General features: G+C 39.8%; 1 protein-coding gene across 1 annotated transcript in view; it reads left to right on the forward strand.

The window, feature by feature from the left end:
- CEP290 (centrosomal protein 290) overlaps positions 1-25,698 on the forward strand; it is an 80,414-nt gene that overhangs the window by 4,569 nt on the left and 50,147 nt on the right. The window contains exons 6-26 of the mRNA XM_048501553.1: positions 1,260-1,306; positions 2,177-2,320; positions 3,157-3,210; positions 4,409-4,429; positions 4,616-4,768; positions 6,337-6,519; positions 6,798-6,887; positions 6,972-7,094; positions 10,700-10,823; positions 11,254-11,426; positions 11,736-11,898; positions 13,597-13,697; positions 13,775-13,862; positions 14,249-14,361; positions 15,411-15,638; positions 16,188-16,272; positions 17,473-17,615; positions 20,365-20,529; positions 21,128-21,277; positions 22,752-22,867; positions 24,281-24,383. Coding sequence (XP_048357510.1) covers positions 1,260-1,306; positions 2,177-2,320; positions 3,157-3,210; positions 4,409-4,429; positions 4,616-4,768; positions 6,337-6,519; positions 6,798-6,887; positions 6,972-7,094; positions 10,700-10,823; positions 11,254-11,426; positions 11,736-11,898; positions 13,597-13,697; positions 13,775-13,862; positions 14,249-14,361; positions 15,411-15,638; positions 16,188-16,272; positions 17,473-17,615; positions 20,365-20,529; positions 21,128-21,277; positions 22,752-22,867; positions 24,281-24,383 — 2,567 coding nt within the window. The remainder of the gene's footprint in view (positions 1-1,259; positions 1,307-2,176; positions 2,321-3,156; positions 3,211-4,408; positions 4,430-4,615; positions 4,769-6,336; positions 6,520-6,797; positions 6,888-6,971; positions 7,095-10,699; positions 10,824-11,253; positions 11,427-11,735; positions 11,899-13,596; positions 13,698-13,774; positions 13,863-14,248; positions 14,362-15,410; positions 15,639-16,187; positions 16,273-17,472; positions 17,616-20,364; positions 20,530-21,127; positions 21,278-22,751; positions 22,868-24,280; positions 24,384-25,698) is intronic.

A 25,698-nucleotide genomic window follows, 5' to 3' on the forward strand; every position in this document is an offset into this window, starting at 1 on the left:
CAAATACCATGGACTGCCAAAAGACAAATAAGTGGTTTTACATCAAGTCAAGACTCTCGCTAGAAGCTAAAAGGATTAAGCTGAGACTACTTGTTTTAGCCACATTACAAGACGATAAGAATAACTGGAGAGTTTACTAATGCTAGGAAGCAAGGAAGGGTGCAGGAAAAGAGGAAGACCTGACATGAGATGCGTTGACTCAACAAAGAAAGCCATGGTATTCAGTTGGCAAAACCTAAGCAAGGCTGTTAATAATAGTGTAAACAGTTGGACCCCTCCTCCTGCTAAGGGGTGTCATGAAGGCATGGGGCTCAAAGGCTGGCATAAGAGCAAGACACTTCTCTCCAAATGGATGCCTCTTAGAGTTTTGGGATCCATCTTGTGTGTCAAGCCTGTACAGGAAGGTGGTTGACGGCTTTGCCCCAGACCTCAAGGTGTACCTGGCTAGAAAATGGAACTAGGTAATTCCCACTGTCACCCTAAGATGATTTAATCAGTGCCATTCACACCCATCCCAGCAATAAATCAGTATTCAAGAGAATAGTCCAGAAATTTTCTTGGGTCCTAATGGCTCATGAGACCTCTCTTATCTTTTTGTTGGAACACTGGAAAAGCAATCCGTTCTTTGTCTCTGGCTTTCTTGCCAGCTTACTTCATACTACCTCAGGACCCATTTTTGGAATATAAATATTTGTCCTTTGGCCATTCCTAGTGTGTGATCTGGTTCTGTGTGTTTACCCCCACTTGTAGGTGAACTCTTTCATTTGATCCTGGAAACACTGATCATTTTCCTTTTCAGCACTGCTTCCCTGGACATCTCTTCAAGGCTGGTGACTGTCACCCATCCCTGAAATACTATACAGCTTACCCCATTTTCTTTTAGTTAGCTCATGCATGCCTTGTGGATGTATGTTCAAGGGCTGAAATGTTTTTATTGTTTTACTCTTTATTCTTTAATAAAACCAATTTTAATTTGAGAATTTTCACACAGGACTATTCTGGTATACCTACTTTATTGATCCTAGTTATCCCTTATCTGTCTCCACTTAATTCCCACCACCGTCACCCTGCCCCAATGTGGAGACTGCCTGCTTAAGTTAACAGTAGGATATTGTGGAGATCATTAATTCATATGGTCAACATGTCAGAAATCACTTGATGGCACTTGACTCACACACATAATTAGAAGTTGCATTAAGTTTGTTCTGCAAGCTTTGAAACTCAGTTTGTTAACAATATATCTTGTTTTATTTCAACAGAAAATCAGTTAAAAACAAAGGTGATGAAATTGAAAAAGGAATTAGAGGTAAATTAAAATGTTAACTCAATTTTTTTCAGCTGTTATCTTTTTTTTCGTCATAGCATTTGTGGTACTTACAGTTGTAAAGCCACTTTTGAGCCTTTGGGATGTCTTTACTTAAAACATATCTATGCTATCTTTCTTCCCAAATAGAAAGGTAGCTGTTCATGTTCAGATTTTAGGTAAACTTCTCAAATATGACCAGAGATCAGTAAATTTTAAGAATATGACCCAACTGTAGTTCATCGCTTTTAAATCCTAGTGATAAATTCCCCAATGAAATCAGTGGTACTTAATATGCTTTGTATCTATGATGCCTTACATCATGGCTAGACTTCCATTGTTTGAAGTTGCATTATTGGTAAGGTCTATTATTATCTAGAGTTATTACATTTTCAAGTGGATCAAATCTATCACCTATAGAATGAAGAAACCATAAAAACAGTTTTCTGTTGCAAACGTGAAAAATCACTTAAACTAGTTGTTGACAGAAGTCTGTCTTAAAATTTTCATGCGATTTTGATTGATGTTGCATAGAAAATTGAAGAGGGTATGATGAATGGGATATCTACATTGTTGCATTTATCTGTGTATATTACAATAGAAACTGTGAAATTAAATGATTAGCCGCTATTTTAATTCTTATGCAATTAAATGGTTAGGTTATAGATGTTTTGGTTCCAATTCATTGATTGTCATGGCAAGACTCAAGTGAATAGCTGGACTTTTTGGTCTTTTCTCCAAACATCGTGCATAAACACTGCAAGGAACTTTTTAGTCTCCATGGATTTTTTCTGACTTGTCATTCTGAGTAAAACAGTTCAATGTGCACCCCGCTTACTTATCTTGGAGATGACATATTTAATACACTTTAAGGCAGCTCAACAATCTACTGGTGGCCGCGATACTCGTTTTTTGCGTGATGAGATCCGTCAGCTGGAAAAACAGCTTGAGCAAAAAGACAGAGAATTGGTAGATATGGAAAAGGAGCTAGAGAAAGAGAAAAAAATCAATGAACAGGTAAGTGGTGTTTTAACAATAGTGAAATTGTAAAAGGGTGGGTGGGGAATTATGTTAAGCGAAAACTAGTCTTGAGGATAGCCAAAAGAATTTGTCATAGAACTGAGAGAAATGTAGTTTAATTTTTAAAGTAATTATTGGCACCTGAATCAGCTTTTTAATGTAGACACACTGCAGAACAGGAATTTGATCAAAGCAATATATTGTAACTACAGTATATCATGAAAGTGTGTACTATACTTTAATGTTTTATATGTTACAAATTGAAATTAAAGCAATTACAGAACTGTTGTACAGTTCAAAAATACAGTGAAAGAGAAAGTCTCACATTTAACTAGTTTCTTGCAGAACAGTATTATGCAGGCTTACTCCAGGGTATGTGCATTGAAGTAAATGGTCTTCGGTGGAAATATCTCTGCATATTATTGCTTTGTTTGTGTGTCAGGATAATTTCACTACAGTGTTCTGTATTCTTTTGGTAGGGCTTTTTCCTGCCAATATGGAATTGTCACTTCATGGTGCATTTAATTTCCTGACGGAGATTCCTTATTATTGGATCATTTAGCGCTACTCATTATTGCCCCTCAGTTACTTTTCAGGATAAATCTTGTCACAAAGTGGTTTATTTGTATCTATCTTCCATTTTCAGGAACCAGAGCATATGAGTAAAATCAGACATATTGAAAATGGTGGGTTTTTAGTGCAATAATTACTTTTATTATTGTGTATTCACGGGAAACAAAGAAAATACGAATTCTGTATTCATGGTGAACTTGCTTAATTTTTTCCAACTGCCAACAAAATAGAAGATAATTGAATTTCTATTTGTGATTTAGCTTGGTCTTCGAAGTGAGGATGCAGAAAATGAAAACAGCAAGTTGAGAAGAGAGGTCAGTAATCAATGCATGTATAATACTTGGTTGGCTTATGCTTGCCTCACAGAGGATTGTTACAACGTAATGCCAAACTACTGTTTGGCACTTAATATGCAATCCTTGGGATTATGTGTCCTCTTCTTCCCTTTCATGCAGCAGTTTAATTTTGATTTTCATTAAAACCTGGTTTAGAGGGCAATTTCAAGCCATAGTTTGCTCAGCATCCTTAAACTAAAGCAAAGTCATAAAATTGTAGTGTGGGATGGGGGAAAAGAATGCCTGGGGTTTGGTCTGAAGCAAGCCTTTAGGGTGTTGGAGAGAGCTGTTTCAAGATTTTTGAATCTTTAAATTTAAATGTGAGTGGTAAGGTGCTGTTCTTTTGTGATAGTTTGTGGTTTCTCATTCTTTTGTAGTCCTCTAGGTGTGTGCTATCCCAAGTTTGCTTACTATGCCCTGTTCCTTTTTGGCTGTACTTCTTCCTTTTCCTTGATACTTTCTGTGCTTTGTGTCCCACTATTTTCCTGTAAGTGAGTGTAGTGCCCTCTGGGAGCAGGGGAAATCATATTTGGAGGCCGTGGGGTCTTGACATCACAAGCCCAGACTGTTTGTTTATGCCTGTTACCTTATATATCAATGCAGACTTCTGAATGTCTGGTACACTTCACCTATTGCAGGATTACTCAGGAAAAGAACAACCACTCTGTAACCTGCCCTAGGTCTACACTGAGTTAAATTCTACCCTTTTCTCCTCTGTTTCCTGCCCTGCCTCAAAACACGTCAGCCCAGGGAGCAGTTGTTCTTTTATCCGGGCTTGCTCACTGCTGCCACATCCTTCAGCTTCCCTGGGCAAAACTACAAAGTCTGCCTACAACCTGCTCCATCCTGTTGGGCCCAAGGGGCTGTCCAGCCTGGTTTCTGGGTAAATTGCCACTGACTATTAATTTCCCCTAATTGATTTGACTCCGTTCTTGGGTGGAGCTCCAGTGTAAAGGGAAGGATGGTCCTTGTAGCGCAGGGTCCCTTAACCCCAAGACTTGACTTTCTGTAGCAGCATAAGAACACCTAATGGAATGTTAATATACTTGCTATTTTTTGCACAGTATTACTGCTTCTTCCCGTTAAAAGTTTATTTTGCTTTTAAATTTGCTTACTAAGTTACGACTTCTTTATTTTTTCTGATATTCTTTCTTATTTTGCTCTACTTTCCTTGAAGAAAAAACGAATGAGGAAAAAGGTGAGATTTCAAGTTAATAGATGGTAGGAGTTCTAATAATATTTGTGTGCTGTCAACTTGCCGTGAGAACGTAGGTGAAATGTTCACTCCATAAAATTCTTCGTTATAGTTCTGGATGTCCTGTGTGTAGAATTTTCACACTGTGTTTCTCCTCTCTGTCTCTCACGCTCTTCTGTTTCCTTGCAGAATGAGCAACTTCGTCAAGATGTAATGGATTATCAGAGACAAATAGATTCACAAAAAGAAACACTTATTTCACGAAGGGGAGAAGATTCTGATTACAGGTCACAGTTATCCAAAAAAAACCTAGAACTTGTACAATATCTAGATGAAATTCAGGTAAACTTTCAGTCATTGCATTAAAGTATCTTATCAGGTGAACTAATCCTTCATTCTTTATGACTCAGAGGCCCTTTCCGCACGGGCCGTATACAGCGCCCTAGGGACGGCAAAAACGCTGTCCCTAGGGAGCTGTTCGCATGGGGGACGCAGCAGCTTCGCAGCTGCGCCGCTCTTGCTCCTCCCCAGCGGCGTGAAGCCGCCATTTTCCCACCTCGCGAGGTTTTTGGAAAACGGCGGCTGGAAGGTGCCACCCCTTTCCCGACCGACTTACCTTCCCTGTGACCGTCCGGCGCGTCGCCAAGGCCTGGGGACATGCCCCCCTGCCCTGCGACTCCAGAGCGGTCGCGCAGGGCAGGGGAGCGTGTCCCCTGGCCTCAGCAACGTGCCGGACGGTCGCAGGAAAGATACGTCAATCGGGCAACGGTGCTCCGTGGCGCCGTCTTCCCTGTCGTTCCCGGGGCTGTTTGTGCGAATGGTCCCGGGGGGACTGGGTCGGCATCATGTACGCCGACCCAACCCCCAGCGTGGCCGTGCGGAAGCGGCCAGACTGAATGGATGCTAGTGACAAATTCTAGCATCTCTCTTGCTCTTTATAAAAAATCTGATTCCTAGCCCCATCTCACCAAGGGCATGTATCTGCATACCCCTCCCCCCCCCCGCTGCTCAATGCTCTAATGCAGCGGTTCTCAACCTGTGGGTCATGACCCCTTTGGGGGTTGAACAGGGGTCACAAGACTCTCTGCATCAGGGGTCACAAGACTCTCTGCATCAGTGTTCTCCATCTGTAAAATGGATAAATGTTAGGGTTGGGGGTCACCGCAACATGAGGAACTGTATTAAAGTGTCGCAGCATTAGGAAGGTTGAGAACCACTGCTCTAATGCAAAATGAGGGCAGCTTGCATGCACAGCACTAAATCTGTGTTGGTTTTAGGGGTCTGAGTAGGAGATAGGTAATTTTGTTTTCCCTTCAAATGTAAGTGGGCTGTAAACACTGCTCTTCTCAGCTGAGGTCACAATACAAGTCTCTCCTCCTGGTTTGGCTCTATTGGGATCCTCCTTTGGGTAGAGCAGTAATGGTTTTCGTGGTGAGATCTAATACAGGTACATGGATATGTCTCTATTTTGTTAATCGATGCAAAGTAATGTGATATCTGGAAATAGCCTTTTCCAAATGTTATTGTTGTGGAACAGTCTGAAGAAAAAATTCAGGGAACAGCAATTGCTAGAGTATACTTTTTCTACTGTTTGGGCTTGTGTGAGACTGTTTGTTAGCTCTTATGTGATTAAAACACATTTTGCTCTTGTGTGTGCATGTGGGGAGGAGAAGAGTGCTAATTCCAGTTGTGCCATTGAAAACAGAGGTTCACTGTAGAAGTGAACTTATTTTTAGTGGCTTGCGTTATGCTGTGATACTTGTGTACTTTAAGTTAAAGTGATAATTATACATTACAACAGAATTGTTCTTGGTTGATGCTTGTCAGAACCAGAGTACTACTTGATCATTTTAAACATTATTTTGCTAAAACATTAATTTTTAAAAATATGTTACTTTTTAAATACTCAGAGTTTAACTGAAGCTAATGAAAAATTAGAGGTTCAAAATCAAGAAATGAGGAAGAATCTAGAAGAATCTGTGCAGGAAATGGAGAAGATGACTGATGAGTACAATAAAATGAAACTTATTGTGAAGCAATCAGACATGGTTATGGACCAACTAAGGAAAGAAAAGGAACAATATAAGCTGCAGGTAAGAAGTCACTTAGCCTGAGTCTACCATCAAGATCGTGCTTGTAGGCCATCTAGCAGGGGTAAAGGTGGGTATAAGATTTTGTTCAGTATTATTTAAAAGTAAACTGTTCAGGGATAATCTAGATCAGGGGTCTGCAACCTGTGGCTCTCCAGATATTCATGATAGGGACATAGCTATTGCTGGCAAATGTTTCCTTGCAAATGCATCTAGAGTGTATCCTTTATGACGTCTGCATAGTTTGTATTTCAGTTAATCATATTTAAATGCCTTTGTAGGTGCATGAGTTAGCAGAGCAGCTCAAGGCAAAGAATGAAGAGGATGATCCTCTTATGGCAGCTGTAAATGAAAAAGTGGAAGAATGGAAGGTACTTCATGGCATGATTTATATGGGCAGAATGTTACAAATTATGTGTTGTGTAGACTGTTGACCACTTATTCCTGATTCACAGGGAATGTTAGCTTCCAAAGATGATGAAATTGCTGAGTATCAGCAGTTGTTGTTGACACTGAAAGAGAAGTTGAAAATGGCGCAGCTTGATGCTGATAAGAGCAGTGTTATGGCACTCCAACAGGTACAATTTGCTGATCTGTAAGCAAGTAACTAACCAAAGATATATGCAGTATTTGTGTTATGTGGTTGCAAAGTCCTGTGAAGTGAACAAAATGAATACTTAATCTGTATTTTCACAACATTGAAGCCACTTACAGAAATTACATGTCCAGATACTTTAATATCAGTATTATTTGCAATAATTTGAATGTGTTTGCAGTCTATAAAGGATTTACAATTTTTACTCATCTTGAAAACTTCATGGCAAAATTAGCAATCTCATTTTGGGAGTGAAAGGGGGAGCCCTTCACATGTTATTGTATAATCACTAGTTTCAGAGAGTAGCCATGTTGCTGTGCAGTAGAACAGCTAGATTCCCGTGACACATTAGAGACCAGTATGATGTAAGCTTTTGAGAATCAGAGTTCACTTATTCGGATGACTAATGGAGTCTGACTAATGGAGTTTAAACTCTCAAAAGCATATACCCTGAAAATCTTGTTGGTCTCTAAGATGCTACTTAACTTACATCTAACTGTATTGTCACTAAAACTGTAACACTTTGAGCACTGAAGTATCTATCTTCATCTTAGTAATCCAGGAAATTTGTTCTGGAGTATCCCACTTTAAAGTTTTAAGTGGAAAGCAGTGTGTATATGCAGTGCTTCCATTAAAAGCTATAGCATGAAGAGACAAGAGCCCAGGTCTAATAGTTATTATTTGTGACTACTACTGACCCCACTCCCCTGAATCCTGACATGTAAGTAAAAAACTGGGATATTTTCTTTTGGATTTTTTCATTGGCCAAAGGTAGCATTTCCTCCTCAAGTCCTATGGGAAGGATTGAAAGACTGGTCTTTCACCACTGTCAGTTGCAGTGAACTAAGAGGAAACTAGGGATATTTTCTTATCCTACACATTATGCCTTTTCCTGAGCACTCTGCATCTGTTGGAGAATTCTAGGGCAAAGGTTGTGAAAGAGGTACTGGAAAATTCAACCAGTAGTTTCTTCAACTGGCTTCCTAATTGTTTTGAGGTGTGATTGATTGTTTATGGAACTGCATTGCATTTCTAAACTGACTAAAATTTTATTAGCTGAAAATACCATCTGAGTGTGTTCACCTGACTTACAATGCTCTTAGTATATCTTCACCAATATCCCATCCACACTATGTGCTATTATACTCTTGTGTGATTCTTATACCTTTGTTCTTCTTGGGCTTCAAGCCACTTCATTTCTGTCATATGTTTACTTGTCAGTCACATGTATCCATTCCTTCTTTGTCACCAATATGAGCAGCATTAGGATCTTGAGCTGCTTAAGACAGCAACGACAAAGGCATGCTTAACTCTGCCCCTGCACAGAGTATATACACAAGCTTTGCTTTTGAAACTGTGGCGATATTTAAGAAATACGAATGTTTTTCTGCATTTTGAAAAAATAAGCGGCTGTTCAATCCCTTACTGTTTCTTTTTCTGTTTACTGTATTGAGGGTTGTATGCACATCCTATCTGTATATCTATCCAAGTTTGCTTTAATCTGTAGGTATGAAATCTGTGGATCAGAGCCAGGTGGAGTTTAAGAGGGTTTTCCTGCACTTTTGGGGGACCTTCCAGATTCTCAGAAACATTTAAAAGCTTACTGGAAAAAGATATTTGTATTTTTAAAAATCTCCCTGCAAAGTTATTCTTGGCACCTTCACAGAAATGCTGCTGCAGCCAGCCCTGCCTCTCCTGACCAATTCTAGGTTCTGAAGAGAGCCATTGCTATGGGTAAGGGAACTTGCTGGTAGGAGAGCTGCTGCCATATCTGAGGGAGGGAGTGGCTGGGTGAGGGATGAGGGTGGGGAGGTAGGAAAAGAAGTAAGTTCTCAGTGGCAATTACTAGGCAGAGCATTCTAGGCTATGTTTTGTCAGTAAAAGGCAGGAGGATGGTACAGGGTCTTTTTCAGGGCTGTTTTGGCCTCTGAGGGAGACCTCATTGACCATGCCTGGCAACAATCACAGAGTGACTTGATGCCACCCAGCTGCATGACTCACCTAGGCCTGGCTACTTGCTACTGTTCAACAACTACCACTTTATTTAAACCAATGTGGTGTAGAGGTTAGAGCTTTAGAATAGGATCTGGGAGACTGAGTTTAAATTGCCTGTTGGCAGTGGACACTCACTAGGTGGTAATCTGCCCATAACACGTTTTCAGCCTAAACTACCTCAAAGGAGGAGAGGAAAATAATGCAAGCTGCTTTGGTCCCTTCTGTGGAGAATGGTAGGGTATAAATATAACTGAAGATGGGAGGCAGATAAAGCCAGGTTGGTGGATGGGTGAGGAGGAGGGAATGAGGTAGGCTAAGGGAAAGGGGAGTGGTTATGGGGGTTGCCAGAAGGAGGGAAAGGGAAAATATTGTCAGGAGGGTGATATAGGGAAAAGTTATGCGCCTGCCAAGTTTTTGAAGGTTCACTACTGTGGAAAGTGGGCTTGTCTCAGTGATCGGCACCATAGAACTGGGGCATAGCCAGTGGTGGGATCCAAAAATTTTAGTAACAGGTTCCCATGGTGGTGGGATTCAAACAGTGGCGTAGCGCCAATGGGGCTGGGCGGGGCACAACGGGGGCGTGGCCGGGCATTCTGGGGGCAGGGCTGTGGCAAGGACGCAGCCACTTAGGTGGGAAACGAATGCACGCAGGTGCAGTCTGCCATGCACACCGGTGCACTTCCTGCTAGACTGCTTCAAGTTCTGCACGCTACTGCTGAGGAGTGGAGGAGGGGCAAAAATCACGTGGCAAAATCACCAATTAGTAACCCCCTCTCGGCACACACAAATAATTAGTAACCTACTCTCGGGAACCTGTGAGAACCTGCTGGATCCCACCTCTGGGCATAGCTGTCCCAGGTAGAGGCTTTTCAGAATACTTTTCAGAACTACAGTGATGCAAGCTGTTTTCTAACAGCTAAAAAGCACTTCCATGGCATAGGAGGTCCATCAATTCCTCACCCAGACACATTGGAGATCTTACAGTAACACTCCATCTGATTGCTTTTTGATCCTCTGTTCCCAAAGACAGTGTTTAAGTGGAAGGGATGTTGGGATACGGCAGGAAGTGAATATTCCCAGTGTAGTGTAAGTCTAGCTCAGTACCTTAGGCAAGTTTTTGTTACAGTACCCTTTGCCAAAGAGCTTTTTCTACTGTGACTATTCTCACTGAAGTTTGTTTGGCCCTAAGTTTTTGGAGGTACATGAGGATACTATTGTGTGGTGTGAGTAATTGTGGCTCTTGCTACTTTATAATGAGTTGTACATGCGACTCATGAGAGCACACTGCATTCTTCTGTCTAAAAATGATATGAAGTAGTTTGTCCAGAATAGAAGTGATGAAGCAAGATGCTGCTGTACATATCATCCAGCTTTGAAGGTAGCTATTTTATAGCACCATGTTGAAAAATGTATATTTTTACTTTTCTGTTTTATTTTTCTGCTGCTTTGCCTTTGCTTATCCTCCTAGATAATATCTGAACTCTATGTTGTAAGTACTTCTATTTTTTATTGTTCATTCTATATTTCTAGTAAGCCATGTGTGGTGTTAATGAAGTATAGCATTATATATATGTATGTATATTTTTGCTGCAGGGTGTTCAAGAGCGAGATGCTCACATTAAACTGCTCAGTGAGCAAGTGGAAGAGTATACAAAGGAGATGGAAAAGAATACTTTAATTATTGAGGACCTGAAGAGAGAACTCCAAAAAGATAAAGGCAATTTGGCTTTTTTATGTTTCATACAACATTAACCATGCAAAAGTAAAATGTTTAATTACATTTTAAATTAGAGTTTGAAGCTGGTGAAGGTAGAAGTTTTCTTAATATGTTTCTTAATAAAGGCTAACATCTGTTTCAGTGGAACCCTTAGCCATGAGTAATATAAGAGAGAGAATTCTGTGCTGGGAAAATGGAAACTTATTGCGTGTGATCCCATCTCAGTTGGATGCATGTGGTTGCTCTGTCCAGAAGGATATGTCTGGTAGCTCTTTTAAATATATAAGTGTTCTGTTTTCCTATGAGAAGTCTTCTACTGCATTTCTGGACATATGCGATAGTGTGTGGGCTTTCCTTGAAGAAGGCATTGTAAAGTTGTTTTAAGAATTAATAACAGGAAATCTCTTAAGTATTTTGGTTGTATTTTTAGGCCTCCCATCATTTAGTGCAAAGGACTCTATCGGAGAAATGCAAGAAAAACTATATATGCTGGAACAGAAAACTAAAGAAGCTGAGAGAGTAGCTGAGCTTGCAGAAATCGATGCAAGGGAGAAGGATAAAGAACTTATTGAGACTCTGAGGAAAATGAGAGATTATGAAACGGTATATAATTTAATTTCACATAACAAAACCATAACAAAATCCATAGACAGTGCTTAAAATGATCATGTGTATTTTGAGAATATGCCCAACTATTGTAGGGTGTTTTATTGTAAAGAGTTCTTGGTTATTCTGTGGCCTTTCCCTTGTAACTCCCTTCTAACAAACGAATATACTGAAGGTTGAAAGCTGTTTAGTGGTCTGTTATCTTGGGAAAAGTAGGCAGGGCTATAGACTCACTTGATGAAGATAAATTCAGTGTTATAAGATTTATTTCTTTACAAGACTTCCCTCCCCCCTTTTCTTTTAAAGGGGATTTATGGTCTGGAAGATGCAGTTGCTGAAATAAAAGATTTAAAAAAGCAAATCAGAGTAAGAGATCATGAGATTGAAACATTAATTAAAGAAATCAACAAACTTGAACTCAAAATCAATGATTTTCTTGATGAAAATGAAGATCTTAGGGAACGACTAGGTAAGTATCCCATTAAATCTTGCAGATGTTTGATTGAACTATGACACTGAAATAGCCTTCTTAACTGAACTATCTAGCTGTTCTTATGTATTCCTTGAGACAGTCAGTTCAGTTTCTTTAGTGGGCTTGAAATGTAAGGTTGATCAGTTCTTCTCAAGTCAACATTGTCAGTGAATCCTGAAATTTTTTGCCAGGTTACAAAATTTGGTCTGATTTCTAGTAGGTTTAGGGGGTCTCTGGTTAATGTTATTTGATATCTAAAGTGGTTTTTATTGTTTTCAATGTGTACACTTATTTTATTGAACTGCTATAAGTTTGTATTTTATCTTTCTTTACTCTGTGCTGGTAACTTTGATTTGACTGGGCAAACATTGTTAATGAGCTGTTCATACACTGTGGAGAGACCAAGTTAACAGAACGCAATGAAACACTGATGCTCACAAATAACTTCTGAAACCGTTTCCTGCAGCATCACCCAAGTCAGTGAAAAATGAAATAGTCTCCTATATAGTAAGAGGAACTAGACCAATAAATCCAAATGAAAACACCTTGAGTACAAACCTTTGTGGTAATGAAGAAGCTTGTTATTTTTCAGTCTTTATTTCTATTTGGGTATGACAATGATTTCTTGGGGTTTTCTAATTGAGCCAAATGATAATGGTTTCCTGGGGTTTTCTAATTTCTGCTGCAGCTGCTAATAAAGAGGGGTGCAATGACACTTATTTAGCACTTTCACAAGGCAGGTTTTTCTGCATTTTCCCTGTTCTGGCCCCATAAGGAAGCCATTCCCCACCATTTCACCAGGGGTTGCAAAGTGGGTTGCTGTGTTGAGTTTGATCCAGCAGGTTTTCATGACAGAAAATATTCCTTTTGCCTTTTGCCTGGATGAAAGAGAGCAGAAAGAGGAAGGGTATAAGTTCTTCTGAAGCAGTTTGGAGTCCCATGTATTTACCTGCCAGTGCTGGGAAAAATGTTGAGGTGTTAATAATACAAGATCAGAAGAACAGATTGCAAAGTGCACTCAGGAGCTTGTAGAAGGTAACAAAAAAGTTGACTTGTGTCTGAAGAAGATGGATTATAGGTTAGTGTAGAAGATTCCAGGCTTAGTCCTTGGCATTTTCCATTAAATGGTCTTAAGTAACAGCATTTGCAAATCTTGGAGAGCTCCTCCTTGTTAGAGTAGAATTGGACAGTTGTTCAATAATAATAATAATAAATAAAATCAACAGTGGCTTTATGAGTTCATGTCCTGTAAGTGTGGATAGTTAAGGTGTCCTGGATGTTTAAAAAAATGTAAAGATGGTTCCCAATGTAAGCATTGTGTCATTACTAACCCATGGCTAATGTCACATTGTGACATTTAATAGGCAAACTATGTGTATGAGTTCGCCAGTCATCTACACTTTATCCCCAACAAGCTGGGTACTCTTTTTGTTGATGTTGGAAGAGGGGAAGCCTGAGTCAATCTTGAGCTGGCTATCTGAAATCAACTTCTGTTGGTATCAAACTCAGGTTGTGAGCAGATCTTTGACTGAAGCTCTGCAGCTTATCCCTTTGCGCCACAGGACTGCTATCTGAAAGACTCTATAAAGATCTAAGGTTTCTCCTGTTCTCCTCTATATTCCTCAGCCTGCAATCTAAATGGAATTTTCCTGGTTATATATATTCAGTGCTTTTATTCTATGTACTATATTTCAGGTCTTGATCCAAAGACAATGATTGATTTAACTGAATTTAAAAACAGTAAAGTACTAAAACAGCAGCAATATAAGGCTGAGAACCAAGTCTTACTGAAAGAGGTAAGTGACATATTTCATACTGTTTTCTCTAAAATGAAGCTTTGCGAAAAAGCAACTAACATTGAAATATACCACAGATTGAAAGACTAGAAGAAGAAAGAGTTTCCTTGAAACAACAGATTCGTAAACTGGCTCAGGAGAAAGGAAGAAAAGCTGCAACTTTAGGTAGGTTGGTTTTTTGATTTTAAAGTAGATGTTTTAAGTTTATTTAGTTCTTTGCAACAAACAATTGAGATTTCTGGAACAGTAGCTTTATTAAATTCTTTCATTCTCAGATTCCCCTGGAAAAAGGAGAAAGCTCTTGGTGAAACTGAAGATTAAGCATGATACAGAGCCTTTCATAAATGTATCTGATTTTGTTGTTAATCTAGTGTATTTTTTTTCTGTAACAGGTCTAGAAAGTTTGTTGTAGAATTTTTCTGGAAGATATGTAAAATGGTGGATCCAGGACTAAATCTCTGTAGGCTAGCTTTTTCAGCTTCTGAATTGTTCTTCTATTTAGAGGACTTTCTCCACCTCTTGGTATCTGTTCTCATGTGATTTTAAACTAGGTTTGGATTCAGATGATCTACAGCTTATTGATAGCTTCACTGAAGAGCTGAAAACAAAGAAGGGGAAATCTGACTTTATGAGTACAGTTGATGTTGATGACATGAAAGCAAAGGTAAAGACTCATATTTCTTCCCTTCCTTGCAGATTTCCTTTTGATTTTTTAAAAAGCAGGAAAGCAATTGAAGTGGCTTTATATAAAGCCTCACATAAAACAGAATAATGGCTGCTGTAAAATATTAATGAGTAGAAACAGATTTTGTTGCACTTATGAAAACAGGGATTTTAAATTGTATTCAGACAGATTTCAGAATCTTCGTTTGTATGGGAAGGAGCGGGGGTGAGGGTGAGACTTTCCAATTTGTCCAGGTGGTTGCATTTGTACATCAGGGTCCCTAACCTAGCCATCCAGATGTCCCAAACCTGGTTAATTGTGCTCCTTTTGCCAGATATGAGGGAGAAGCCAGGCAAGCATCCTCTAGATACATACAAAGACAAGATGGTAATCTTTTCACAAAAAGTACGCTTCACTTTCTTTGTTTCAAACTACTGTATTGTAATAGCAGTTAAAAAAAACAGTGCTTAAAAGTTTGCTTACGCTGCAATTCCATGAACATTTACCTGGGATTAACACCACTAAAGACATTAGGATTTACTTCTGAGTAAACATTCATATGCATATACAAACCAAGCTACTCATAAAGGGCCAAGAACTGTTAAAGTGTGTCCTTTGTGTTGCTATGAGCTGAATTGAAATGCTGGAAAGAGCAGAAAGATTTCAAAGTTTATATGTCCTAGAAAAATGAATGTCCATCTTTATTCCAATTTGATTCAGTGCAGAGATCGAACAGAAGGATAATGGTGGTGGTTCCAAAGCTTTTACACTCAATGCATTATACATATCATCAGAGCTATGGGTCATGAAGCACAACTTTGTATAGAATCAATAATGATGAGTCAGAACTGAGAGTAGATGCCCAGAGTTTATATTTTTTATGCAAACCACCCAAAGGCCTAGTAAAGCACACTTGATTAAGAGGCAGGACAGGCATCTGAATGGAACTGAAAATACATGTCCTGCCCATATGCCAGACCACTGTCTTTAGACAATAAGGTAGTTTTCCTCTTTTTATTGAAAAGTCAATGTTGTCCTGTATATTGCAGAAGGTCCTGCTGAGTGTTGAGGAGGACAACTCTGAAATGAAGTTAGCAGATTTGAGAACTGATGGGCTGGTCATGGGTAAAAACCAGGTGTATTTTCCAGAATCGTGGCTTCTAGAATGCTTGGAAAGAGAGCTTCATTATGATCAGCCAGTGAATGCATTTCAGATAGATCCAGTTGAGAATCTCATAAGCAAGATGAGGAATGAATTAATTTTGCTTAGGTCAGAGGTGAGGAGCTTTCATGCTTGAATGCATAGTTAAAACTATATGGACAATCTATCTGCCGCATTATAAGATACACTTTTGGAGGTGGGTTGTAAGGAACATAATGTTAAAACTTTCATGTTGCAAGTGCCTCTATAACTGAATCAACAAAGCAGTTATTGCTTGTTCTGCTGAATGAACTGGTAATGACATTGATGGCCAAGAACACAGTTAATAATCATATAAAGTTAACATTTGAAAGACTGAGGAGCCAGGAGTTTAAGATACCAAGATTTTTCCAAAGATATCTGAAATGACAGCACTCATTAATATTAATTTAATATTTAATATTAAATGACAGCATTTAATATTATGGGGCTTGTGGTGTTTAACCTTTTTTGCAGAACTAATTTAAATACTTTATTTAGAAAATGTGCAGTCTTAAACTATTAGAAATGGATGTCCTATCTATGACTAGCATTTTTTAATTTCCTCTTGTGTTTATATTTTATAAAAAGTTTTAGGTTTTTTGGGGGTATACTTATTATTGTGGCTTTCCATTTTTGTTAACAGAACAACTACCTTGCCAAAGAATTAAATGAACGAGAGAGAGACTTGGAGCAAAACAAGACAATAATAGCCAAGTTTCAATCCAAATGTAAGCAGAAATTAATGGTATTATCTGAAGAGATGCAGTGGTTTATAGATCAGAAAAAGTAAATATGATCTTGCTTAAACAATTAAGTATTACTCTCCTTAGTCAGTGTGGTGTAGTGGTTAAGAGCAGCTAGACTCTAATCTGGAGAACCAAATTTGATACTCTATTCCTCCATATGAGCGGTGGACTATATCTGGTGAACAGGTTTGTTTCCCCACTCCTACAAATAAAGCCTGTTGAGCAGTGACTTAGGTATAGATTTTTTATGGGGGAGTTCGGGGGCGGGGCCACACCTCCCCGCCCCTGCCCTCATTGCTTGTAAAAGCAACTCTATGAGGCCAGGGACGGCAGACTCCGCTGCCACGTCCCTGCCCACCATCAGGGTTGGCAGCCGGCACTCCCTTATGCCCTTCCCTCCGGGGCAGAGGCGTAGCTAAGGAAAATGGAGCCCAGTGCAAAATCTGAGTTTTACAAGGCCCCTCCCCCCACCGGGTGGCTGCTGTGATGCTGGAATCCACCTCCAACCCTGCCGCTCAGGCAGGGTGTCTCTATGATTTTCTTAAAAGGCCAATGCTCCAAAGATTAGTCCAACAATGGGCAGCGGCACGGCAGCGGGCAGCAGCGGCGGGGGGTGGCTCATGTATAAGTCTAGGAGGGCTTTTTCAGCATAAAAAATGTGCTGAAAAAGTTGACTTATGCGCAAGTATATACGATAATCTCCTAAAAATAGTTAATGCTACCACTTGTTAAGGGCATACATTATCTTTTAACTTCAAACAACATACAAGGTTATCTGTACTCAAAATGTCTTAAATTATTATAATAAAGCTGTTAGTTAATTCTTGCGACTTTTAATCTTAAAAGTCAATACAAAAATAGTGATTATCAGTTTCTTATACATATGAATTTCTTTTGGTCCTCAATCAATGTACTCGTATTTGAATCCTGTCTTTTGTTTTGGGTCTCTAAAATCCTTCTTTGGAATACTTTAATGAGGAGGTCAGGCTAGCTTTGTTGCTATGCCCAGAGACATCTTTGATTTTTTTGGTCAAACCTAGCTACTATTCATCTATATTACTGGCTATAGTCATGACAGAATGAATATAGACATTTAAGCGTAGCATAAGAAGACCACGTGAATTTGTGTGTATCTTTTCCAAATCTGTTTGAAATTGTAAAATATAAACCATTTAATTACAGTAAAAGAACTAGTAGACGAAAACAAGCAGCTTGAGCAAGGCATGAAGGAAATTCTACAAGCTATAAAAGACATGCAGAAAGATACAAGCGTGAAAGATAAAGAAACTGCTCTAATGATCCCTAGTCTCGAGCGATTAGTAAATGTAAGTTTTATTTCATTTATTTGATTATTAAAGATATTTCATGTTCCTTTCCGCTAGCACTTTGAAGCTGTGTGGCCCCAACAGACCCATCACTTCCTCCCATTTCCTATTGGTAATGATGCAGCCTTCTCTTCCTGATTCACTGGCACTCAGGGAAGGAGGCTGGGATACTCCATGCATACCACTCCACTTCAGATCAATCCAGTAATTAAAACTGTTAAATAGTTGTTCAGAATTTGTCTGTCCAGTATTCTTTTATTCTGCCTTTTTTCCACATAACTCAGGGTAGCATATGTGACCTCTGTTTTATCTTCCTCTGTTTAACTTCACTATAGTCCATGGTTAGCTGGAGAGATTTATTAGACCAAGTATGTTGCATGGCAGAATCAGGATTTGAATCCAGAGATTAGTCCAACACTGTGTTCAGTGTGCTATACTGGCTTTGCATTCCCCCTGACGATACAGGATCATGACTTGTGGGTACTCTTCTATCCAAATCTGTAGATAGGGTCTCAGATGTCATCTTTAGCATGTACAACCTTAGCGAACCGCAGCTGGTAATTCAGCTGAGCCTCTTTCTTGAACACTGAGATCTTGCTGCGGTTAACTGTACTCTGACCACATTCAGGGTGGATTATCACAATGTGCTGAACAGGGGGTTGTCTTTGAAGATTTCAGAAATGTTGTTTGGTTTATAAACCCAAGTTTTAAGTACAGGAAATGTAACTCCCCTAAACTATACTGGCCATCTCTTTGATTCCAAGCAAAGGCTGATTCTTTCCTTTAAAGCCTTAAATAACTGATGGATTGAGTATCTGAAGGATTGTTCACTCACAAGGGTTGTGAACCTGCCTGTCAGTTGAAATCTCCTTCATAGATTCTCTTCCTATATTCAGAGGTAAAATGGATGACTTTCATAGAAAGGCTTTTTCTCTTGTATGCTTTTGTCTAGTATCTACTGGCCATGGTGTCAAATCTGTGGTACCTAGTGAAAATGCTTTCATCTTACAATGTTTTGTGAATTATTGAGAGTTGATTATGGGTGCATTTGGATGTCACATGCAACTGCAGTTAAGGAAAATGCACTAATATGACTAATTGTTTGGCTTGCACAGACTTTTTCTTCCCTCCTAATCTTCTTTTCCTTCTAATTCCCTGAAATATTAGTGTTTAACTAATGAATGACCAATGTAGAATTACTCCAGTCTAAGCCTAAGGAGCTAATTGGGTTGAGTAACTCTTCTTAGAATTGGACCATTTATTCAGAGGCATATGGGGGGGGGATGGTGCCCAGGGACAACCCCTGCTTTGGGCTCTTGGGGGCAGCTCAGACGGGCAGCTGCACCCGTCTGAGGCCCCCCCCCACAGGCCGTTTCCTGTCCTCCCCAGGCCCTGGGGAGAGCAGAAGCCGGCCTGCAAGGTAGGCAGCGGGCAGGGTGCTGCGGCAGATATCCGGCAGGGAAAGACCTTGCACGCTGTGGGAGAGGCTGGGCACGCAGGCAGGAAAGAGGCCTTGGGCGCCGCGGAAGAGGCTGGGCATGCAAGTGTGATCCCCCATTGAGGGAGTGGCTTTGCAGCTGCGCAGGCGGGAGGCCTCTCTTCCATCTGCATGCTCGGCCTGTTCTGCAGCATGCAAAGTCTCTCCCCCACTGCGGGATCACGCTAGAGTGTGAGGCTGTGGGATCGCATATATGTGAGAGGCCTCCCAGGTGCACGGCGGGGCACCAGCAAGTGGCGCTCTGGCACGGAGAGAGTCACTGGGTACCGGCCCAGTCGCAGCACTGTAGGAGAGGCCGGGCACGGGGACCCAGCGAGCACTTGATGCCCCCCCCATTTGATTGAAAGGCATGCACCCAGGGGCATGGGTTACATGGGATATGCCACTGTATTTATTTCCCCCTGATAACAGGGATTCTAACTGGAGTTTAGGATCCTGGCTACTGGGAGGAAATCTAACTCTGGTTAGCCTGCACTTGTGCATTTGTGTGTCACAGGACCAGACTTAACGTTTAACTGGGATTGTTGATGTAACATGGGAGGGCGGAAGAGAGTGGCATGTGCACAATCCCAAGCAGTAGGCCTGTTTTTCCTTATCAGCAGTTACATGTGACATCTGAGTGCAGCCTCTGGATCCCAGTTGTATCAGTGGTTGCTCTTGTCTACTTTTGTGAAACATTTTTGATATATTGTTAAGGATTTATTTCCTTTGTTTTTGCTGTGACTTTTCACTGTTGGTTAAATTTCATTAGCTTCCTGTTTGTCCTTTTTTAAAAATGAGGTAAACTGCCTCATGAACTTTTAGCTGAAGGTATAAGAAATAAAGAAAGGTATAAGAAATAAAGTCAGCTTTTTTGTAAGTATTACAATAAAGTCAGCTTTTTTGTAAGTATTAAAACCAGATGTATTAAGTATTTTGTAAGTATTAAAACCAGATGAAGTGATTAGAACATGCAAAAATACTACATAAATGTTGAGCAATATTATGCTTATCATTTGCCTTGTTATTTAAACTTTTCTTCTGTGATATTCTATTCTTCTGTGATATTCTATTAATACTAGTTGTATTAATCTTGCAAATTGTATATTCTGTCTTGAAAATGCATTTTTTTTAAAAAAAAACCTTATTAGCAGCATGCCATCTTTGTTATATTAATGAGGCAATCTGGACAATTTATAAGTAACCACGTTTCAGCCTGTAAAAATACAACTTTATGGAAACCATTTATTTTTCTTGTGAATAAATTAACAGGCAATTGAATTAAAGAATACAGAAGGAGTCTTTGATGCCAGCTTACATTTGAAGGCCCAAGTCGATCAACTTACAGGACGCAATGAAGAACTACGGAAGGAGCTGAGAGAATCTCGAAAAGAGGCAGTTGACTTTTCAAACCAACTAGCCAAAGCAACTGCAAAGGTAAATAGGATAACTTCATCTAAACATCAAAAGTAATCCTGGCAATGATGTGAAAACAAGAATATCAGGGCTGCTAGCCAAAGCTTTACTACGTGTATTGTGGTTTGTGCAGCAAATTATAGTTGATGAACTCCATCGTCACAGAGGATGCCTTTCTCTTCTGTTGGGTGGATCTTGCTGATGCATAAAGATCACATAACAGGGTTATGGCTGCATGTTGAGACCTAGATAATGATGTGGGAAGATCCATGCATTCAGAGGTCATTTTTCTCTCCCTCTGCTGTGAAGCAACTCCTACTAATGCTTGTGATGCTAATTTTGTGATGCTAATTTTTTTATATTTATTTGTTGAATTTAATATACCTCCCACCCCAGAAGGGCTCTGGGCGGTGTAAAATGATAAAATACATTAAATTAAATATATTAAAATCATAACTATCATTTGAAACAACATTATGACAACAAAGAAGCTTTGTGATCTGGTTCAGTGACTTGTTGGAATGATTTGTTGGATTGTGACTATAATGACTTGCCTTAAATATCCTTTTTAGCAATAGGATTGTTTTCCTGTATTGATTATTTTCTCTTTATTTTTCAGATTGAAAGTCTAGAAAAGGAAATTCAATTGCGACGAGAGACAGAAGGGGCCAGTATAGTATTCAAAGCAGTAGATCTTCCAGAAGGGATTGTTCCTTCTAGTGCAAACATAATTAATTCACAGAACGAGTATTTAATACACCTATTGCAGGTAAATTATTTTAAACTGAACAGTCTGTTTATAAGAACATATGCTCAGCTCTGAACATGTTGGCTAAAGAGAGCTGCAGATGCGAAAGGGATCTGGGAGTCTTAGTAGATCATAAACTAAATATGAGTCAGCAGTGTGATGAGGCGGCCAAGAAAGCCAGTGCGATTCTGGGTTTTATCAATGGGAGTATAGTGTCAAGATCGAGGGATTTAATTGTACCTCTCTATTCTGCATTGGTTAGACCTCACCTGGAATATTGTGTACAGTCCTGGGCACCGCAGTTGGGAAGGGATATTGACCAGCTGGAGTGGGTCCAGAGGTAAAGGGTCTGGAGTCCATGCCCTATGAAGAGAAGCGTAGGGAGATGGGGATATTTAGTCTGGAGAAGCGTAAGTTAAGGGATGACATGGTAGCCATGTTTAAATATTTGAAGGAATGTCATGTCGAAGAGGGAGCAAGCTTGTTTTCTGCTGCCTCAGAGACTAGGACACGGAGTAATGGATTCAAGGTGAAGGAAAAGAGATTCCACCTAAACATTAGGAAGAACTTCCTGACCGTCAGGGCTGTTCGGCAGTGGAATTCACTGCCTCGGAGAGTGGTGGAGTCTCCTTTGGAGGTTTTTAAACAAAGGCTGGATCAGCATATGTCAGGAGTGCTTTGATTGTGTGTTCCTGCATTGCAGGGGGTTGGACTTGATGGCCCTTGGGGTTTCTTCCAACTCTATGATTCTATGTTTTAATGAGAGATAGAAAATTCTGTATACATAGTTTCTTATCCATGACACTTCAGTACTCAGTAGCATTTGATGTCTAACAGGTTGAAATTAATATTTAACATAATTTAATTATCATAAACAAGCCATGCTATTGGGAATTATTTCATGCAAGAAATTTAAGAGAAAATGACATGTAGGAACAACAGATAGCTAAAGATGTAAAAATCTAATGAACTTTATGCATGATTTGGAACTTAAAGCATATTGGCATTTATCCTACTCCACAGTTCTGAAGACACAGAGGCATTTGAACTATTAGAACAGGTGGCAGTGATTTATGCCGATTGCCTCCTTCCCATTGTACCCCCTCACTTTGCCCCCTGTACTGTTCCTCAAGGTAGATGCCGAGGATTTCAGGGCACTTATCCTGCATAAGGATAGAGAAGGAGTCCATGGATTGTTGCATAAACTCAAATATCAGGTTTTTTTATTTATTTATTTATTTATTTATTTATTTATTTATTTATTTATTTATACTTTAAATTTCTATCCCGCCCCGTCCCCGAAGGGCTTTCATCTTAATTGCAGCCCCTAAGTATGTGTATATAACTATTTATGAGGAAAAATACCTTAGATTTACTGTCATCATTTTTATTTGAGAAAGGCCATTAACATTGAAAGGCTCACAAGGTTTTTAAATATTAAAATTGGACTTGAGGTGTTGCTGTTTCATGAATTTAATCTGAAGTTTATCTTTAGGAGCTAGAAAATAAAGAACAGCTACTCAAGAAATTAGAAGAAGCAGTAGAAGAATATAAAAGAAAATTTGCAGTTATCCGCCACCAGCAAGGTTTGCTGTATAAAGAATATCAAAGGTACAGTTACTGCTTTTGAAGACCTTTTGCTTTATTGAAATAATTACTTTGAGTATCTAAAGAAAAGATATGCACATGTAGGGCAGAGCTATTCAAAGTTGAAGCTGGGCCAGGGGTTTTTTTTATCTTCATTTGAGGGTTTTCCACACTGTATTTTCCTCATTTGTGTGTTACTGTTGCTTTGAGGGTAGGGATAGTTTCTTTTTTGCACATGCTCTACTCCTGTAGTGATCAATTTGATATTACATTCCTTTATCTGCAGCATATCTACCTGCAAATTTAAACTGCAGGTTTTTATTCAGGACATAAAGTGTCATTGACCACTACAGGGACCAAAATATGTGCAGAAAAGACACCCTTCCAGAAAGAAGACAAGTGAAGAAAATGAGAACGTGGAAAAGCTGTTAAATTATAGAAAAGCTGCTTTGTGTACAGAGACGCAACTTCTCTTTTGGTAGTTGCAAGAAGCTAGTTTCCAACTATTTTGCAGTTTCTCTACTCCAGGGGTAGGGAACCTGCGGCTCTCCAGATGTTCAGGAACTGCAATTCCCATCAGCCTCTGTCAGCATGGCCAATTGGCCATGCTGGTAGGGGCTGATGGGAATTGTAGTTCCTGAACATCTGGAGAGCCGCAGGTTCCCTACCCCTGCTCTACTCGATGTATGTGCCCCTTTCTCAAATCCTGGCATTAAGCTTAAATACCACAAAATTATGTTAAGATATTTAATGGTTTTCAAGTGTGGTCATGTAGTCCAGAGTTAAATGTTTTTCCCCCTTTATTAGACCTTTGTGCAGTTTATGATGTGGGTAGGTTTTTCAGCACTTGGAGAAAAGGATTATCTTTGTGATATAGTCAATTTATAGCAGCCTGAATAGCCCAGCTTAGCCCAAGTTTGCCAGCATCAGGAAGCTTTTTAGGGCTGCTCATGGTTAGTGTTTAAATAGGAGACCATGAAGGAAGCCTGGGATAGCTATTCAGAGGAAGGCAATGACACATTACATCTGCTGGTCTTTTGCCTTGAAAACCGCATTAGGGTTTGCCATGAGAAGGTTGTCACTTGGTGGCACACTATTATGTAGACTCCTTTCATACTGCTGCATTTTTTAATATAAGCGTTTACAAGGAAGTATAGCACCAGAGTTACCCCACTGAGCATACAATGCCAGAAATAATTCAGCTGGTTTGATTCTAGTGCTCATTGAAACCTTCATATATAATGCCCATGCTCAGCCATTGTCTTAAGGACTTAAGTTCCTGACTGCAAAATCTGCTTTTACCTGTTCTTTTTCTTTGCCAAAGAGTACGCATGGGCTTACTTGAAGTTTGAGGGCCTGATGTGATGCTGTCATCCCCAAAGGTTCCCATAATTCCCATAAATATCTGTTTTAATGAAATTGCTCTGTCTTGCTTAGCGAAAGAGAACACTGGCGAACAACTGGTGAAAAATTAAAAGAAGAAAAGAAGAAGCTGGAATATCAAAAAGAGCAAGATGATATAAAAATAAAGGAATATTTTGTAAGTTGTTTTTCCTCTGTTTTCAGCTAAAGCTATGGTATATATCGACCTGGTTGGGAAAGGGTGGGTTAAAAATTGAAATAAATAAATAAAATAATGTATTTATGATTTGTCACGTGTGACATTCTCTCTCTTGAGACCACTGTTGCTCTTGTCCTGCTATTGTGACCTTTCCTGAAATACAGGATTTGCAAGGCAGATTGGAGAGGGCAAGGGATTGTTCCTCCTCCCTCTGAATTCTCTGCTGAATGAGCAGGGATGCTTCATCCTCCCTGGTGGGCTGCTGATCTTCAAAATAAGCCATCTTTCCAATTTTCAAATGTCTTATGACTATTTAGTGTAGTTAGGAGCAGCAGTGGCGTAGTGGTTAAGAGCAGGTGCAATTCTAATCTGGAGGAACCGGGTTTGATTCCCCGCTCTGCCGCTTGAGCTGTGGAGGCTTATCTGGGGAATTCAGATTATCCTGTGCACTCCCACAAGCGCAGCTGGGTGACCTTGGGCTAGTCACAGCTTTTCAGAGCTCTCTCAGCCCCACCTACCTCACAGGGTGTTTGTTGTGAGGGGGGAAGGGCAAGGAGACTGTAAGCCCCTTTGAGTCTCCTACAGGAGAGAAAGGGGGGATATAAATCCAAACTCTTCTTCTTCTTCTTCTTGAGAAGTGACATATTTTGCTGTGTCTCAATTTCAGTGTAAAGACTGTAAAAATAGCAAAGCTTGGATGCAGAAAACCAACAAATACAAATACAAAACCTTTAATGGCATATAAAGAGTGGTAAAATACAGATTATGTTAAAACCAATTGACTAAAATTTACACAAAGGTTTCACTCTTGATCCAAGTGCCTTTGTTAAAAACCTGGCAACTGATTCAGTAGTGTGGGGATGATGGTCACTAAGCAGGTGTGAAACTATTTCCTTGTCTGATCTCACTGAAAATTTCTTCAAGATGGCCTCGAGAAAAAGCAACCGATAGACTGCCAAATCTTTGCAATGAAGGAGCACGTGTTCAGTTGTTTCGGGTAGGCCCGCTGCACAGGAACAAGTCCTGTTCTCCTGTGGGATGCCATGATATCTGCCTCTTGTTTGGGCAGTCGGTAACACATTTAGCCGAGCAAGCATAAAATATCTGCGGAGATGTGGATTGGTTAAATTACTCATATATTTAGCCATAAAACCCGGCAATGGTGGTGAAATGCCATAAAATGTGGGAGAACAAGTTCTGCAGGCTCCAGCTGTGAGAAGCTGCCCTTCAATGTCAAGAGTGCGTTGTTTCAAAACTCCGAAAGCCTGTCTTTCGTCCATCAGTAGGAGTTGGT

This window comes from Sphaerodactylus townsendi, linkage group LG06, assembly GCF_021028975.2.
Source record: "Sphaerodactylus townsendi isolate TG3544 linkage group LG06, MPM_Stown_v2.3, whole genome shotgun sequence".
NCBI lineage: Eukaryota > Metazoa > Chordata > Lepidosauria > Squamata > Sphaerodactylidae > Sphaerodactylus > Sphaerodactylus townsendi.